The sequence below is a fragment of the Cygnus olor genome, chromosome 4, assembly GCF_009769625.2.
Source record: "Cygnus olor isolate bCygOlo1 chromosome 4, bCygOlo1.pri.v2, whole genome shotgun sequence".
NCBI lineage: Eukaryota > Metazoa > Chordata > Aves > Anseriformes > Anatidae > Cygnus > Cygnus olor.
The window spans coordinates 30,225,864-30,246,194 of record NC_049172.1 but is presented as its reverse complement, the minus strand read 5'-3'; the positions used below and the strand labels follow the sequence as shown (position 1 = coordinate 30,246,194).

The window sequence follows — 20,331 nt, the reverse complement described above, 5'->3', positions numbered from 1 at the left end:
AAATGTTGAGACATTTATACAAGATGTGCAAATTATCGTAGGCATAATTTCTGCTGTGTTAAATTCATCTCAGCTGTAGAATTTAAAAAACCTATCAAAATACATCAAAGCATATTGCAAAATAGGACTGCAGGTGAGGGCTGTGAATGACTACAGGCCTTCTAGTATTGTAGTTATGATGGCCATTATGTTTTTAGGTATTTATTTGCTCTTCATTTATAGAGTACTATAATCACAGAAGAAAACTGCATGGCTCATCTAGGTTTGTTGGAAAGAGAGAAGCAGTGCAGTCACAAATTAAAGAGTGTGCATGCCTGGAGACCCTGCTGCCTGCTAGTGCTCTGTTTTGCACCAAAATTACTTCCTGCTTAGTGCCACTTCTCCTGAGCTTGCTCAAAGCACAGCTCACAGCTTTGCTGCCTTCCACAGTTTTGGCCAGCAATTCGAACTGTAACCACATTTACAAGTCAGTTGATTTCATCCGCACAATGGATTTAAACTTTGCTCAAGTCTTTAACTGATATTAAAACAAACACTCCTGAAGCAAGTATAGCTGTGCTTAGAATTTGAATTTGTAGTTTATGGGCTGCCAGAAGCTCAGCTGCAGAGATTTATTTATTTATTTATTTATTTATTTCCACAATTCAGAGATGCTCCTAAATCAGTCAAATGAGAAAGAACTGTCCTACAAAAGTTTCTGTTGCCTGACATCCCCATAGCCATTAACATCTGCTTAACTTCCCATTCAGCAGTTACAGTTGCACCCAAATAATTTCAATAACTGTTTTATCTTATCCTACACCTTTAAGTTCCTCATTAAATCTTTATAGATGAAAAATTTATGTTCCTCATAAAAAAAAAAAAGAGAAAAAATAATTTAAAAAGGCAAACAACTAGTGGAAATGTAGCTTTTTATATACCAGCAACTCTTGGTAAGTGCCTGCATGCAGTAGAGTCCTATGTGGACTGTACTATACCACATCGAGGATTTTCTTTGAAAACAAAGCAGCATCTGTACTACGCTCTTCAATGGTGCAACAGCATCAATTTTACCATGGTAAAAAGCAAATGTCAGGGTCAGGTTCTGGCAGCATTGCACTGCACCCTGCCAGAGTGTTCGCCCCACTTGCAAAGCTAACGGGCTGCTTAGGCACGTGGCTGGCCCCGTGCTGGGTGCTGCCATATCTTCCCTGTTAGTAAAATAATCAGCTGTAATCACCTCAACCACCATAGTGCAGGTGCCTGTCTTTAGAGTCACTTTGATTAACCTTCTGGAGACAAAAGCTATTTTGTCCTCCTAGACTTTGGCTGTTAACTGACCTTCAAACAATTCATTAAGAAAAATTGAAAAATAGTATTTAGAATTAAACATTAGTATTTAAATTGAACATTAAAATTAAAATGGAACACTAGTATTTGAAACTAAACTATTCAAAGTGAATTGCAGAAGAGATCGTTACTATTCTAAACCTGTCTGTGTGCTCTGTGCTCCTACCTGAAGTTTTCCAATCCTATTTCTGCTTGTGCCTACAACTCTCCCTCCACCTCCTCTCTATGTTCTTCCTTTTTTATTTATTTTCCCTTTCCTTACCCTCATTTCAAAATGACAAGGAAACCTTTATTAAAACCATCTGAAAGTTGTTAGCCCTTTTTGTGCTTCATGCACATAACAGCTGTTTTCAAGGCCAGGGCCTCTTATACCAAATACTTTCTGTCAAACGCGGGACAGAGACCATCCCAAGTCTTCTGGAGAAGTGCATGTTTATGATCGTGCTCTCGTTTACATCTTTTGTAACAAATTTTATGACTGCTTCTAGATTTGTAAATAGGAAAGTGAAGTTACTTTAGCCATTGTACGAGCTCTAATAATCATTGTGTAATAATGATTTTTGGTTAATTTCTCTTTGCTTTCACTTAACTTGGGCATTAATCCAACTGGCCTCCCTGTGATTAGAAGAAAAATGTGCTTCTCATATATCGATGTGTATAACACAAATTAATGTCTTTACAGAAAATCAGGGATGAAAACAAGATTTCCTGAGCAAAATTTCCCCTAGTTTCAATTAGTCCATGCAGTGACGAAGTGAAGCTCTGAAAGTTACAGCATTGTCATCTGCACAGGCTGGTCTGCCTGCAACTGCTGTGTGGGCAAGGCTACTTGCACCTCTCCATTTATAACTCGCAGGGCTACCCAACTTGCCAACCTGTCTTAACTCCTTATAGTGACTCTACCAGGCTTTAATCATGTGCTCTGAAATTTAACGTGCAGCAAGGACTTTTTTTTCCACCTTGAGAAAAAAAGACACTTGTGTAAAACTTTACTAAAATCACTCGAATTTTTCAAGAGGAATTGGTACTTCACCTGTGTTGAGTGCTTCCAGAAATCCTGTGCTAAGCAAATATCATACCTTTTGCTTTGAATCAGGTGTTTGAAATTTGTTGGGGAAGGGAATAATCTTGCACCAAAGTGTACCTTTAACTTTCTGTACAGAACTTAGAGAAACGGCATGCCTACTATAAAGATTTCTGTACCTCTGTTATCAGAAATTCAAGTGTTCTGTGCTTGCTAAGCAAAGCCCAAATATGAATATAGCAATTTTCTGTGCAAAGCAAATTGTCAGTGCACCATCTGCACAGTATGAACAATGATACCAAATCTTTTTATGTCCACAGGTACTTTCTCTGTTGCTTTGTAACCACTCAGAACTTAAAATTTCTGAAAATATTCCCTTTCTTTAGTGATTGCAGTAGAAAATCACTTTTCTTAAAATAATAAGGGCTTCTGCGGTATTCCCCCACAAAATCACTGAGAGACAGTGCTCTTACAGGCCATCCTCACTAGAGGGGATGAGCCTATTCAAGCCTACTTGCCATCATGTAAAAATGAAGCTTCTCCAATAATTTGCCTTAATGCTAGAGACCAGCGTGAAGCTCATCAGAGAAACTGCCGCCAGTGATCGGAGGGAAGGTGTCCTGGCAGTGCTGTGTGCCCTATTCTTTTAAGCCATCAAATCAGACTTTGAAATGACTTGTTCAAGGTGGTGGGGTTGTACGAAGCTGAGAGGATCAGGAAGACATTTCTGGTTGTGACAGAAAAGATGAAAATGTATTGGGAAGGACTGAGTGAGGAGACTTAAAGTAGAGGCTAAAGGGAGAGGGAGGTGAGACAAGGGAGCAGAGAGGTGAAGGGAAAAGCTAACAGTACTTAGAAAGGGAAAATGGAAATCAGAAAGGCTGTAAGTCTGAGATGGTAGAGGCTGAGGGAAAGGGCAGTGTAAAAGGGAGCCAGCAGGGAACAGTGAATTAATTAAAGGAAAAGACAAGGAGCTCAGAGAGGAGACTAGAGTGCCTGAAGAATAAGGTCAGAGGCTGAGTGGAAAAAGGAGCTGTGCTTGGTGGAGTCTCTGCTCCGCTACAAAGCCTGGAAGGAAGCTTAGAATTATCACATTGCTTACTGTCTCGTTGCAAAATGTCTCTACCTCCTGCATAACACCTCTGCTCAGGGGTTGATAATTAATGCTTTCAGGTCCGTAGAGCTAAATGTTCTGAACTAGTGGTGCAGCGTGGTGTCATGTTATGAAATGTGGGAGGAAAACTGATTTCCTCTTTAAGAACCCAGGACATTACCTACATCAAATAACATTATTAATTTTACAAACTCAGTGTTGGCATCGTTCATCTTGATTCCTAAACTTAATTTCGCCTATGTGCACGTAGTACATTTTCTTCATGCTGTAGCTCCCCAAGAATTTGTGCTCCATGGACTGCACTTGAAGAATGAGTGAGAAATGTGTGGTGAATTATGCTGTCTGCGTGACCATGTTAACTTGTGGCAGAAAAGAAAGGTAAATTGGGAATGAGGCTGGAGATTGTAAAATGATGTCCATGTGATGAAGGCAACTGAGCTCTGCTGTGGAAAACTGATTTCTCTTCCTGTTTCTTACTCCCAACAGGGATGCTCTAAATGCTTCATAAAAGGAAAATAATTATATGTCAGGTTTTCTAGCTGTCATCTTGATAATCCTGATGTAGCAGTGATCGTTTCACAGCTGCCACTGAAATCTGTGAAAGCTGTGCTTTAAGTAATCTATGAAGCTGATTCAGAAACCTAAAATTAGCGGAAACATTTGCCATACATATGCCAATGTCTCAGCTCCCCACCTGAGTAATAACGCCTTAACCTAAACTGTAATCTAAAGCAATCTGTGGGGACTTGAAAAGGGAAAGGACTACCTCAATGAATCTAAAAGCCATGTGATTGTAGGATAAACATCTTGACTAGTCTGGGAAAATTAATAGCAATACAGTTGACAAAGATGATTGCATTTTTAGAAGTTTAGTCAGGAAGGCTCTTCTATCATGAAAGTACACTTCGTCACGTTGTTTTCTTGTCTCCAGTTCCATGGTAAGACGTGAATTAACTGTTATGAAGTTTTACCTAGGAACTATAGACACTGATTTGCAGAGACCTTGCTTGTATTCAAATAACACTACAAGCCTCTAGTCTCTTGGTATTTTCTTCAGATTTCAAAACTTGTTATATAACAAAATTAGTTTTAAAGTGTTTCTCAACTAATTCCTTTCAAATCCCTCCTATGTCTGGTTTGAAAGTATTTTCACTTAGAAATCCTGCTTTATCTTTGGTACAGATTTTCAACATCATGCAGAAAGAATACAACCTCTTCCTTCTTTCCAACTACATGGCAGAAATGGGTATTGAACAGTTTGGATTTTCTGCACTTCTAAGGCTTACAAGTCATGTGAGGTTTTTCCTTTCCTGATACATTTCAGAATTTATTTTTTTTATTAATAGCTGATGATTTCTCTAGCATGCCCATCTAGATATTTCTTAGGTTTTTTCACTGTTTGATTTTTGTTTTAGTTCTTTTTCTTTTTAAATCATGTACGTACTCACTGGTTTCACATCACTTTCTAGCCAGGTTGGCTTCTCACACAGAGAAATAGTTCTTGTTTCTGTGGATCTCCAGCTTTGGAAAATATAAAAGATATTTTTAAATACGATACAGCTACAAAGGATTTGACCTTACTAGTGAGTCCTGTCAAAAACTATTTTAAGTACTGGAACGTGATCTTGTAAGTTACAAATATACTGTTACTGATACAACTGCCATATTCAACCTATAAAACATAAATGTGGCTGGATTGAGATCTCTAGTGAAACAAAAAATCCTTTTAGGAATTAAATCTTCATTGAAATAATGTATCATAATAAAAATTTTCCATTTTAGCATTTATTCTCCAGATATGTCCAGCAATATTCTGTATATTGTATATAGGGAAGCATTAGGAATTAAAAATATTTAATGCTTTCACTGGATAGGCTACAGATAATAGTATAGGGTCAAATGCACTTAAGGTCTTCCAGTTTTGTTTGTTTGTTTTCTGTTTGTTTTTTTAAAGTACATGTCACTGTCCTTAACATGATAAACAATAAAAGTAATCCTGTATACAGATGCATTGATTTTACATGATAAATATCCTTTCATATCCTGTTGCCTGTGATTTAAGATGTCTGTCAAAGCATTTAGCTACAGAAAGCCTTTGGCAAACTCTGTGTTGCAATACTCTGCCTTCTCAGTCCCCTATCTAATGGTGTGATACAGCTATTGTGCTTGTGTGCTAAAATCCCTGCTGAGACCAGGGATGCCTTTTTGCAGGCACCCTTCTGAATGCCATGCCCCAGAAAGCCTGCCCTCCAAGCAGGCATGTCAGATGTGAACAGAGACCTGACAGAAAGGTGTGTTGGGATTAGGGTGGTGGAGCAGATCATGGTCTGAGCAAGCCTCTCCTCCTCCCAGCCCTGTCTCCTGTGCCATGCTAGAGGTGGGCGACGGTAGTACTGCTCTAATTTAAGCTCTTTCCCAGAGCGTGCTTTCATGTGTGTTGACAATGAGAAAACATTCAGTGTCAGGAAAGGGCTTCATAATGTGTTGATTCAGTTGGACTGGGGTCGAGAGAATGGAGGTAGAGACAGTGTGGGGGCTACATCCATCAGAAGCCCATGCAAATACATTGTTTTGCCAAACTGCATCTACATTGGAGACAGACTTCTCGGTGCAGTTGCTCATTATCTTTTCTAACTTCATTGTGAACAATTAATATCCATGTAACTTACACCTATATGCTGCTAATGTTCTATTTACATTAATGATTTTATATAATCTAAAGGTTCATCTTGAAATCTTAATCTGCATGCACATTTTTAGAGTCTGCAAAAGAAGAAATAAGCCAGATGTCTCTGATCACTGGTGAGCTAGCTAACACTATTCACTTTAACAGTAAGAAACCCTATGAGCTTGAGATAACTTCTGATTTATAGCACTTTAACTGGAGCATCACAATTAATAGTGGTGAATGATGTTTGCTCATAATAAAAATATAGTAGACATTGGGTGATTTCTTTAAATTGAACCAAATATTCATGAGCTGGAATCCAAGAATTCATTTACTGAAGCACAGTGTCCCCAAACGTATTTTTCTCAAAGTAATAACATGAACCCATGAAAGGCAAATTCCCTAAAATATTTTCAATTTGTTTTACTTCAGAAATAGAACAAAAAAGAATTGCATTTTATAACACTTTAGGAGGATGGGATCACATAGATTTATAGCAACCTCCTAAATCTGAACTTGTATTTCTATATTAAATTTGAATTCTTAATAGTTATAAATTGTTATTAGTAACAAAAGTATTTGAATAAATAAAGTATATCAGATAATCCTGTCTTGGGCTCACCAAGAAAGAATATGTTTTTATTGTTACAAAATTAGTCTTAAGTATGCTTCAGAGCTTCACTTTAAGTTATGCTGGCTTAAATCCATTGTAAGAGCTATCATAAAAATCCTTTCAGCTTTTCTTAAAGGCACAAGGAATGAAAAAAACAGACTATGTTTCATATTTTAAATACTTTGGATAAGATTCCCAAAACATTCTTTTTTTCCTCTCACTCTCTGGAGTTCTAGATAGGGAAAGCTTACCTGAATCTTACCAGAATTACTAACTCTATTTTAAAAAGATTTGTTTCAGTTTGTATTACCTGAGAGAAGACAAAAAGTGTTGTGACTTCTGAAAGTGTGGCTGATGTGCAGCTTTCCTGGTTCAAGCCGCTGTAGAAAAATAAGGGACTAAAGAACTGTAGGAGATGGAGAAAGAAAATAAAATCTCCTACCACCCTTCCTCAGGTTCTTTCCTTTAGTCCAAAGTAAGGCTGGCTGTCCTCAATTTTTTTCTCTTTTACCAATATGACAAGGTATTCATTATGCCAGTCTTTTTCTTCTTTTTTTTTTCTATCAAAAAAACGTACCAAATGTGGACAAGAAGTTACAGCTAAGTCACAATTTTCAGTTGGAGGGGGAAAAAAAAAACAACGAAGACAATTTTTCCCATTTTGACCTAAGACATTAGGCAAAACATTAAGACCTTGTAGATTGTTTTCTGTTATGAGGAGCAGTTAATGACGGTCACATAATTCTTTGCTCTTCTGCTCATTTTCAAACAATGGATTCTCAGACCACTGTACAATTAGAGTATCAGCAAGTAAATCCCCTGTTCATCGCATTACTGATTTCATTCACTTTTTTTCTTGCAGCTTTCTCTTAGGACTTCACTATGAGTACTTTTTCTTCATCTCCTAGTTTTCTTCTTTCTTCTGTGCATGCATGGGTGCACCCATGTACAAAATTTTCTCCCCTGTACATAACAGTGTTTCATGAAAATCAACTAAAGCTGCCTTTTCTTTATGGAAACTTAACAGCTCTATTACAAACATCTGTTATTTGTTAATTTGAATGGTTTGGTTTCCACTAATCAGTATTTCACTTTTGCTTACTTTACAATCACTTATGGCTGATCAGGCTGATCAGGTTAATTTATGCAAAGCAACACATCTGAAGTGAACTTCTCTCCAGTAATCCCTCATCACTGTCATTAGGTATTTAAATTCGGAGTGCTGGTTATTCAGATGTCATGAGTGATTGTTGCTTGAGGGACACTAATTTATTGATAACCAAGTGTTCTTGATCCTCTTGGCTAAAGTACATTTCAAATTATGTGATTGCTGAGATAAACAAAAAAAACTTCATTAGCATACCATTAGGCATGGTAGGAGTTAGGAAAAATGCTGCTAAATAAGAAGCTTTTTTTCCTGGTATTACAGAGTATCAAAAACACTATTCCTGGTGCGAAGCCTAGAGAATTTATTTATTTATTTTTAATGTAAGTGTTTAAACTCATAAATAAGGTGTTGCAAAGGAGGAAAAAAGTGATTATTTGAAATAGATTTTGGGCCTTGCAGAACCAACCCAAATCTGCTCCACGGTGGCTGTGAGACAGAATCAGTCTCTGAGAGGGGACTTGTGTCTGATGGCTACCTAATGCCTTTCTGGGTCTTTCAGGAGGGATGGTGCTACCTGGTGCAATATATTTAGTACACTTACACTGGTACCTTCATTTTTGTTCTAGGCCTAAAGCCACGCAAAGAAAACCCTAGTGTTTCATCTGTCCACACTTGATACTGCACTACTGTGAAACAGAAATTAGTGACACCACAGGAATTATACCAATGCAAAAAGAAACAACCAAACAAAACCAACCAAACAAACAAAACCAGTAGGGCAAATGAAAGCCTACCTTGGAAACAATGTCAAAAACCAGAAAACTCATTGTTTACCAAAATAATAGTCAGGCATCATTTCAATTCTGTGTATTCAGGGAGAAGAAGAGGAGGGAAAGGGGGGTGACAGAGAGGCTTGTCTCCGCACGTTAATTTGTGTCTGTGTCAGACATTGTGCTGAGCCTTCATCCTCTGGGAATGCCTTACAAAATTTGAGTTTCCAGTTAAAATTCATTATACTACGTTTTGGGGCTTTTTCAGATAATAACAGCTTTTTAAGCTCTTTTCTGTGCATTAGAGTCCTTTTGTTCTAAGTTCTCTGTAAGCAGAACAAAAAAGACAAATTAATAAAAGGTGTAGAGCCAAATCCTCTGGCAAGGTGCCATGTGACCAGCCTGAATTGCTCTGCTTGCAGTTTCTGGCCCTGAAGCTGATTTATCTGGCGGTTCGACAAAGAGGATCTTCCAGTGCTATAGCTGGATTAATTAGACTGAATTAGCCGTGGCATAATTGATAACTAGCTTCAGTAATGTTGCTATGAGATTGGAGTCTATATTTTGCAAAAGATAGTGCAAATTTTGTGCAGCTTTGGAGGCTGCTCTTGAAATGAAGGCATTCTGAAATACACAGCAAGATGTAAAGATATAATATGAAATTAAAATCCAAGATAATGACTGGATCAGCATGCAAAATAGGCAGTCATAGTATATGCATCTTTTCTGCTAAACTCCTTTGTTCTATACTGCGTTTAGTGAAAGCAAATGTTTTGTACAGTTAGTTGTTAACTTATGTGTGTGTAATTCAAGTACTGCACATTCCTAGAATGACATCTGATACGGTCAAGTAAACATAAATGGACTGCAATACAACTGAAAAATGTAATTCTGGTAGCAGTAGCCAAAATATAAAAAAACGACTAGGGTTTTAGAAATGAAATTGTTGCAACCATTTGAGATTCTGAATAAATTATAGACATCAGGACTGAACAATTAGCAAAGGGGAAGAGGAGCAAATTAAGGAGAAGGCAACATAATGATAACAGTTTGATTAATATTCCAGTGGAGATCTTGTACAGACGTTGAAATCTTTTAAGCCACGGATGTTTTGCCTCCAGTATTAATGTTAAAGTATCTATCATCACTAGAACAAGGCATGTATTAGTCAACAATTTTTGCCCAAGGAAGTTACTCCAAATGCATATATTAACAGCGCGTTCAAGTGAGTAAACTGTTTTTTAGTCTTATATGAAAATATAATCTGTTTTTAATAATTACTTACTGATTTTTATGTTAATAGCTAGAATTTTAATAGGATAGGATTCCCATCACACAGTGACAGAAATCACTAGTAACGTTTTCCTGAAAAATTCTCTCCCAAAGTTGATACCTCTTTAAAATTAGATGCTGAAAAAGATGCATTCCGCTGAGAAAGCTGTAGTAAGTTAAGTAAAAGCATAAAAATGTTAATTTCATCCTTTATCCTGAAACTGGACTAACTTCATCTTGGTCTTTGTCATAAATTGATCCAAACAATTTCTTGTTTAATAGGAAGAAGCTGAATAATTTGGAAAAAAATAATTAATTAGATATGATCTACTTCTAGATGTTATTGTGATGAAAATTCAGAGAATAAATTCAGAGAACAGTTCATTAAAAAAAAAAATCTATTGTCTTTGTAAGATCTTCTTGTATCTTTTTTCCTGTCATATAGCAATTCAAATGCTTCTGTTTGGTCAACAACTTGTCATTATTATTCTTCATCAATTATCAATTACCCCTTTTTCAAACTAAAGGAACTCAGTTATAAACCTGTTTTATAACCTTATTCTGATGACTTATCTTTGAAAATAAAGGTTACAGTCCTATGAGCTCTCCTCCTCTATATCACACTAAAGGTTTTTGAAAGCCAGTTCATGGGCCCTTCAAATAACTTTCAGCAGAAAAGAATTTTTTTAATCTCCTGTCATCTTGAAGTGCCCAGGCTAGAACAAAAATGACAGGCAAAATCAATTTCAACTTTAACATTTTCTTTGTTGACTCTTCTGTTTAAGACAAAGGAAATATTCTGTTTCAAAGCAGCCATTTCAAAATAAAATGTTCAGATTTCCCTTGCTCTAGCCCATTTGCCATTGGGTATAGAAGTACAGTACTAGTAACAGATAAGATAGGTTATGGGGGGAAAAAAGCCTCCCCATTTGATAAAATTACATTAGGCTGTGAAAAACTAGGGCTTTTGTAGCCCTAGTAAAATAACTTTCCATGATAGTAAGTACAGGGTGTATTCTTCAGCACCATGATCATTTGTCAGTCCTTGTAATCTTTTCAAACTTTTTAAAAATAGTTGGATTTCCTCACCCTCCACACTTTCAAACTGATAATTTATTCCAAGTGAAGACAAACATATTAGCTAACTTGGCTGATAGCATTTAAGAGTCATTTTGGACTCCTGACAGTGGGTCTTCAGTTGATTATAATTTTGGAAAATATAGAAATATTTTCCTGCTATCATGATATGCCCTTATTTGAACCTCTAGTAACACAACTGAGACTCATGTGACTAGCAAGTACCAAGCAGTGAGTCACGCTGCTTTCATTAGTTTAACTGTTCTGTCCAATCAGCCCAGTCTTTTTTCCATGACCGAGTCACATTCCCTTTTTTTATGGAAGCTACGAGTGACTGCGCTAACTACTTCTTCTAGTGCACATCTCTTACTTGGCTTCTCAAATACCATTTGTGACCCACTACCTATTTCCAAGAGTTCATGTAGTGTTGTTTTTTTAAAGAATGCACAGAAATAGTGAGCTAGATGGATCAATTCATTTTGAAGGAAAGCTGTGTTCTCCTGAGAATATCTTGTTCTTTCCCAAATATGTTCTCTTCTTGGTTTCTTTGATCTTAAGATCTTAAAGAGGGGCTGTTGTGTTCTTTCCTCAGTGATTCTGCATCTCTAGAGGAGACAGTTTTGCCATCTTAACTAGATGACAAGCCAGCTTTGGCTTATTCCTTTTAAAAAAGGAAAACTTCGGCAGTGTTAAATTAGTCTCATGTTTTCAAGACCAACAGAAGAGTTATCTGCGTTCTTCAAGGTAAAGGAAAGGTCGTGGATGAGTGCCTTAGCAATAAGTGCCTCAAAACAGCAGGTCTGGACTAGCTTAAAAGGTGCATGACATGTTCTCTTGTTTTCTTTATTAAAGTTTGAGAAGAATTGGGACTGGGGGCAGGGAGGGAGACTGCAAAGTACATGACAGTCAGAAACAGATTTGGATTTGCAGGATCATGAACATGCACTAGTCTCTGGAACATTATCCTGTAAAGAGACGGCAAGCATCTTGACAGGTTGTTTCTGGTTTTGCCATTTGTATTGATACCACTTCACCTATCTTTTCCATTTGTTCTAGGAACATTGCAAATATTTTAATATTTACTCTGATCATTCTGAGAAAAAAAAATGCTGAAATATGCGAAATTATCTCTATGTCACTGGGAGAGCAAGAGGTGGTTTTACGTAGGATATATGATATATATATATTATTTTCTTGGAATATCTGTAAAAGCAATCTTTTTGATGTAATCAGGTCAGCCACAGATGTATACTTTTCATCCTCACTATTGAGGCCTAAACAAATTTGTCCTGAGTTCCTCTTTTTATCTAGCTTTTACTTTTGTAGCTAAATTCTTTATACACATTTAAAAATTTTTATCTTCCTGTATCTGTCTGTCTGCCGCACAGTTTGCCATCCTTCTGAAGGACACCAGTCCTTCTCTGTCAGCAGTGGAAGATCACAATATTATACCAAAATTGCTCGTTATAAAACAGAATTTTTTTATATTTTTAAGCCAAGTTAATTTTTTATATGCTTTGCTGATGGTACTTCTTTTGTGTTATAGGGGGTCACATGCCTTTACAGTGCTAGTTTGGCTGTAAGAAGCAAAGCCGAGATGTTCTATCCTGGATGTGAATGAGAACACATAAAACATTAGGGGTACCTTTGAAGTCTGATACACATATTTAGTAGAGACATATGGGTTAATAAAAGGAGCACAAAATAACTTTCCTTTTTTTTTTTCTGATTTAACACTCAGATAGCTAGTGACATGCTGAAATAATCTTTAATCAATAATTTTAGAGCTGTTCTATCGGGAAGTTTAGCAGCTAAAAAGACAGGTCAATGAAACATAAGCTATCAGAAGAGTGGTTCAATTTTCTCGTATTGGAAAATGAGTAACAGGTAGTAAGGTTGACACCTTTAATATTGCATGATAAAGACGGTATGATAGATCATCTTGACGTGATAAACTCCGGTGTCAGAACAGTCTGTATGTGCAAAATAAAAAGCATAGATTTTTTTGTTGCTGTTGTTGCCGTGCTATCTTTATTTTACTCACATATAAAACACTGTTTAAGTTTCCCTAATCCAAAAGATAAACATTTGAATATTGTCTAGCATTTTACAGTGGATTTTACTTTCTTACCTCCTCCCTACCTTTGTCAAGTTTGCCAAATATTTCCTCAGAGGCTTGGGGGTTTTCCATTCATAAATCTGCTGTGATCTGCAGGGCTCAAACTTCTGTCTTTTTTTGCATAAACAAAATGATGTTAACAAGTCAGTGGACAAAGACCAGTACTTTCAATAGTTAAACTTGGATGATGCTGTTAAGTGTTGATGTCTTGATATCTTCCTTCCTAGTCAGATATTTACATGCCAGAGTAATCCTCTGTAGCACAAAACAAGTGATCCAGAGATTCAGAATCGGTGTCATAAGGTTATGCATTTCCAGAGAATTCATAAAATTACACAATCCCTTACTGTGTTTACTCTTTCACAAATAATTATTTTTGAACTGTGACAGAAAATATTCATTAATTCATTCAGGAATTAATACCATTTAACTAAATAATACTTTCTAGAAAACTCTATGAAGTCCATTGAATGCTGCTGTGAGAAGATAAATGCCATTATTTGCAATTTAAACTGTATAGACATCAACCCCTGTAAGTGCAATGTTCAGCTCAGTCCCAATGTCTCCAGTGTGTAGTGAAGAAAACTTGACAAAATGTAGAGGGTTGTTTTGTTTTGTGTTTCATTTCCATTTGTTTTTTCCATGTTGGTGTTTCTAACCAGGTATCTCAGTTGCTCAAATTGTGACAGATAACTGCACTGAAGCGAGCCTCAGTTGTCTGTGATTTTTATCCTTTGCCAGCATGAGACTTTAGGCACTAAGCACCACATGTGCTTAATATTATATCATTATATCAACATAAATTTTTTTGCTAATTATTGTTGTGTGGAAAAAGTTAAACAAAACGTTATGAATATGAGCACAGAACTGCAGGGAACAATGCGTAATGAATTCATGCTGGGATTAGAATACAGCCTTATTTTAAGGTACCTGTGTATAGGAGGGAGAGGGACCCAAAGCATAATTCCTAAAACATTTAAGCCATTACGTAAGTTATAGAGTGATGCATAAAAGCAAAATCATTCAAATTTCAAAAACCTTACAGTGATTGTTAGCTGGAATATAGGGCTTTCAATGCAGGATGCTTCTAATAGCAAAGACAACTCTGTGCATATGTGAATAACAAAATATTTATCTCAGAATTTCCTCCTGCTACTGCTCTTGCGTTTCAGTTTTCAACAGTTGTAAACATTGTCAAGGGCTTAACAGTTGAAAGTTCTTCCAGAAGAGATTTCTTATGAATTTGAAGTACTTAATTTATTTTCAGGTGATTCCCTTAGTTTAGGAGAAAAATGAGGACTAAAATTGGATGTTGTACAATAACACCTTCCTTGTTAAACTGAAAAAGTTACATAAAAGATTCATATTTTGTCTTACGAAAATAGCCTGGAAAAACAGTTGCATGTTCAAACAGTATATTGCCACTTCTGAAACAAGCATCCCATCACAGCTGGTGAAGTTTGTATAGAGTGTTTCAAGTGCTCTAAGATAGCAATGGAACTTAAAATATAATTTGTATGGAACTTGAGTCCTTTGTTACAGCATCCACTAAGTCAAAAGTTAACTATAATGACTCTCTGGTTTTATTTTATTTTTTGAAAGTACTTCAAAATTTAAATAGCAAACCTTTGCAGAATGGTACTTCAGTGGTTAGGGTTGCTGAAGGTCTGGAAGCTGGAAGAGCACTAGGTAACATTGTGGGCTGATGATGCTTTTCTCTCCTTCCAATATATTGGAAACTTAACCAATTGCATTCTAGAGCAATTTCAAACCCTCTCCATCGAATGCTCATGGAAAGAGGTTGATCTTGTACATTAGGAAATTCAAGCTGACACTCTGCAAACCATTACAAAAGCAGCTTGTAGACCAACTGTGCTTATCATGGAAAAAAAATGTTGGTGGCAGCAGAATTTGTCCCTCGGTTGCACTGAAGGGACTGGTAAGGCATCATGTGTCTGCAGATGTGAGGAACTGAAGCTGCTGGAGTACAGAGAGCAGAGGAATGGGGGACCAGAAGAATCCTTAGTCGTTCTTCAACAAAGCTATGTCACAGATTTGAGCTTACTTTCCTTGTGCTTTGATCCTTGATCAGTCTGCATCCAGTAATTGCTTTAAAATTAGAATACATTTTAAAATATATAATTTTGACTTCGTATAAAAAGGACTTATCTATCTGGGGCTGAAATTTCAGCACAAATTAATATAATCCATATCTACATAGCTTATCTGGCTTATCGCTATAATAAATTAATTTCTAGTGCAAAGCAAAGCTATCCGTTTAAATAGTGGCCTTAGGTCATTTCTCTTGTATGATTAGCACTTCCATCTTATTACTAGGATGCATGGGGAGGAATTACCTGGTTGCTTTATATCAAAGCAAATATTAATTAACTTACGATATAAATGTTTCTTGCCAAGTTAACAGTACTTAATATACTCTTGTAATTGCATGTCCAAAGAACTAATATGTATTTATCACTTGATATTCACATTCAAATGCAAATGAGTATTTATAAAAGCATAATCCCAACAATCTTTATATATTAAGAGCATATCTTGAAGTAAGCATATTCTTTCTGTATCTGTTTAGTCATTTGTGACTCCTTGGAAGATCATGTTTCTGGAGGCGGTGCCACCTGCCCTCTGGGCTATTTTCCATGTGGCAATATCACCAAGTGCTTGCCCCAACAACTTCACTGTAATGGTGAGGATGACTGTGGGAATCATGCTGATGAAGACAACTGTGGTACGTGGTTAAGACTTTACTTTGTTTCTGACAGTCACTGAAACCCATACACTGTTCATATCAACTTGGGGTTTGCAGAGTATTAGCAATAAGAAAGTTACATGCATTGCAGAGGATATAGCAGGTATTTGCTTTAGCTGATAAAGCCACCCAACTAGCCATTTCCTAGGAAGAAAGGACCACATTTTTTGTTTGCATCTTATGTAAGTTTATCCAATTTTATCCGTGCTTTGAACTTACTTGGATGTATTGTTTTGAGTTGTACATATGTGTGCATGTGATCTAGCAAAGATCCCTGCTGAGGAAAGGTGGACATACGAGCTGACAGAGTTTGTTATGCTTGACAGAACTTAAAGCTGTCTGGGAAGAGTAATTTAGAAGAATTTTCAAGGTTTGCCAAAAAGCTTTCATGTCCTAATGCAGGGGGAAAAACAAAACCGTGATTGTGTGTGTTCTGCAAGTTACACTGCTACCAGGCTTTGTGTTTTGGAAATGTTGAAATCTGAGGAAATGCACACAAACAGGCCACTGCTGCCTGCCCGTGTCACTCCTGGCCCTGCTGGATGGTAGCCATGAACCCAGCTTGGTTCATGGGCTTTACCTCAGCTGCAAACTGAGCAGAGTCAGGGCATGGGCTCTGCATAGGCACTTGCCATGCTGTTTATTTGTGAGCATGGCCTGGACACAACTTTAGTCTGTGCTGAACAGCATCTCTCATGCAGTGGCTGGACACTGTTTGGAGGGTAGCACAGGCCAGGGATAGTCTGGGAAATGCTTCTGTGTGTTTTGTGAGAGCTTAGGGATTTGGTTGTGAGCTATGGCTGCAGGGAGAGAAAAGCAGCCCTAGCACATCTTCTTGTCAACTTAATAACAGCCTGGATGCTTTCAGAGCTACTCTCCAGAAGTTCTCATCCCTGGCAGATGGGGAAACCAGACTTCCTATTCCTGAGTAGCTTGCCTGTAGCAGTGGAGGGCAGCCAGATGTACAGTGCTCTACCACACACCCTGCCTCCATCTCCACAGAGCGAAGCAGGTGAACTGTCTGTCTGCTTCAGCCAGGCACACTGCCATCAGAACTGTGCATGGAGCCAACAAAAGAAAAAAGAAAAAAAAAAGATGAAGTGAAATTTCAAAGATATATATACTAAAAGAAATTTTCAGAAAGATAGAGTTAGAAACAAAATGTGGTAAAGGTATTTTTCATTAACTATCTCAGCAAAATCAATGGGATTTTGGAAATAGTGTCACTTGTTCTCATTGCGTATTTTTGGAGCTGATTGTTGTTGTGTGTGGGCACATATTCTTAAGCCTATCAAATTCTAGCACATTACTTCATGCAAATGTGCTTTTAATTCTAATCCCGTGTAATGGACCTGCAGCTTTCTCTAGTTTTATGTCACTTCCTTCTACCTTAAACATACTTTTCATCGCCAATAATCAAAATCCTAACAAAATTGGTTCTTGTTCTTTTATTCTTCTGTGCATAAGTCACCTCTTAAACAGTTAGTTTATGCACGTTCCATTTCTTTATAGTACCAGAAAGTCTGCTGTGCAAGGACTTGCTGAAAGTGTACAGCTTGATCAAGTGGGGATTAGGATAGACACAGTTATATGGGATATACAGGACAGCAGAGCCTGCAAGACAATTCAGCTGCAATATTGAATCCAATTCTGAGTATAGTAGTTCAAGAATGAGACAATTTCTGAAAGCCTAAATAATAAAAAATGAACAGTCATTGCATTGACTCCCGGAGAAATCTATGCTATTAGTGTTATTCTTGTATCTTGAACCCATATTCTCATTTAGAAATGTATGCCTTGTGTAATGCATCAAGGTCATATTCAGCAGTATTGTTTTCTCAAAAACTGGTGTAGCAGTCAAATTTTATTATTTTTGTAAGGGAAGAGTCACTACGTTGCCTGAGAATACTAAATGTTCTGTTAAGGTGTTTGTAGCACTCCTACACTGCAGTACATGTGGAAATCTTTGGGGGATAGGTCTCTGTTTAGTAACCATTCATCTTAAAATCCAAGAAAGGAAGTCCCCTGATTAGCTCCCAAGACAAAGAAACTAAGCAGCTATTTTTCTGCTGCCATTTCCCAGGACCATTTTAGTATGCCTGCCCTCCGCCAGGAGTAATATCTGGTTCTTTCTAACCTTTTTTTTTTTTTTTAATTTGCAACTAGTTTTCAGTTGAAGTCATTGCTCCTGGTTACAGAAAAGCAATTCAAAATTAAATTATTCCAGTGAAGTAATTGTTCTATGCAGCATCATTGGAAATTGTAATCTTATCCACAAGGTACTCTAATTAAGTAGCTCAACTTTTAAATTCTTGTACACTTCCATCTTGCATAAATCTGACTAAGAGCTTTGAGGTGGCCAGTCTACAACATTCAACACAGCATATGTGGGGATGGAAAAAAATCAGTATGGACGCTCAAAGGTATTCAAAAATTATTTGTATATATACAAATATATATATACGTGTGTCTCAAGTAAGGCTGGCTACAACAACCACTTCACTAATGATGTCTTCATTAATGATAAAGCACTATCTTAAGCCTACAGAAAAATATTATAGTGAAGACTTGCATGTATCTTAGACCAGTATTATAAAATAAGGAGACACAAAGCAAAAAAATTATGAACAGTAGTCTTTTCTGTGATGGAGAGGACAATACTGATGAAAAAGAAAAGGAAAAAAAATCACTTCTTTTGAAAATCATAATACTGCTATTGAAAAAAAAAAAGTACAATTGTTTGAAAAAACAGGTACTCTGAACATAAGAAAATCCAAAGTCCAGCTGTTCAATAGTAGCCTCAAAGTGTGCTGAATATTAATAGCAACAGCAATTACTGAAATAGCACTTTTAAGAAATATCAGTGTATTAAAGAAGCAGACAAGCAACTAGCATGAAAAGCACACTTAGATCATCCGAGAGAGAGTTGCTTTGTAAAAGTCTTTAAATGTCATTGCAACAAAAAGAAAAAGGTATAGTTTCTTCTTCTATGGCTGGCAATTACAATGTGATTCAAAAGCTGTCTCAGTATTCTTGTCTTGCAAATTAATTACTTAACTTGGAATTTTAGAGCTCCACATCCAATATGGTTAACCAGCAACACGGTTTACAATCTGCCCAGTAACCTACTGGATTACTGCTCATTATTATTTGTTTGATCCTCATTATGCAATGAATGAATTATACACTGACATACTCTGTGCCCTAGATGGATACGTTGAATGCATACCACAGACATTTGAAAAAAGTAAAGATTTCACTAAATATTCCAATTATCTTGTAGCAATCCTGTCCATTTCCTCTTTTCTTGAGTAAAGTTCTGTAGGTCCCCACTTCATTCCTATAATGATATTTATTGTTGTAATCTTTGAGATTTGCAATATTAGTCCTGGTTCATGCACTGCATACCCCATAACAGTAAAACGTGATAATAAATATTTGAAACTAAACTGATTCCTCATTGATAGATGTTTTCAGATGTGCAGTAATTGCAGTTCATGTTCAACCCAGGTACAGAGAAGAGATGTGACATAAAATTAGGATTGTAGGCAGAGTCAGAAACAGATCTGAGACTGCTATGGTAGGGCTTAACCTCAGGGTATGGATAGCCTACTGGCCAGGTCAACTTCACCATTTCTTCCACTTCCCACCCCTTCTGGAAAGGGGGGAACTGTAGCCAATAGGTTACAGTAGAACGAAGCCACTTGTGTTTGAAAATTCATATGCCTTTTTCACCCAGTTGGATTTCCAGCCAATAAAATAATATGTGTGATATTCTGATGGGAAAGAGCTTGAGGCAATATAGTAAACAGCAATAAGAGGAGAGTAGCAATTTATCATGCCCCAAGTGATGAGAGGTTCTTTTCAAACTATCACTAGATAACCTTAAACATGCATGGAAAATATAATCTTAGCTTTTGAAATTGAAAACATAGTCCATCAAGTCAAAGCGGGAGGCTCTGCAAATTTGCCATAAATATATTTTTAAATAAAAATGATTTATTTAAAGTTTTATCATTCCTCATAAAAGCTTATGGCCTTGAGGAGTTTTCCTTTCTAAGGCTGAATGTGGCAGTAAACTGTTCTCTGCTCTTCCACCCCATACTAATCCTTTCTGAAGCATTGAGTTCTTCATAAAATGGCCAAGTGTGATGTCTACCAGTTCAGCCTTTATCACATTTCACTTGGGGTTATTTTTGTAGCAAAACCTAAACTGTGGAAAAAAGGTAGCAATTCCAGCATCCTTCTGTGCCCAAGCTTAACTAAAGCTCAAGTTGGCAAAGCAGCATGAGTTTGAGAGTATTTGTCCCACTGAGACTGTTTGATTTCAAATGTAATGGCTTCAGCCTAATTTTCAAGGTGAGAGCTGTTCCTATTTATAGCTGTAATATTTGGTTTTGTGGCTACTTGATTTTTTTTTTTAATTTTCACTGCTTTTTTAAATAATTAGGAAGAATAAATACTAGGCAT

At 36.8% G+C, this 20,331-nt stretch overlaps 1 protein-coding gene across 2 annotated transcripts in view; it reads left to right on the top strand.

Annotated features, from left to right (window-relative positions):
- RXFP1 (relaxin family peptide receptor 1) overlaps nt 1-20,331 on the top strand; it is a 55,631-nt gene that overhangs the window by 3,443 nt on the left and 31,857 nt on the right. For both annotated transcript variants that reach the window (XM_040555183.1, XM_040555182.1), the window contains exon 3: nt 15,685-15,840. In XM_040555183.1, coding sequence (XP_040411117.1) covers nt 15,685-15,840 — 156 coding nt within the window. The remainder of the gene's footprint in view (nt 1-15,684; nt 15,841-20,331) is intronic.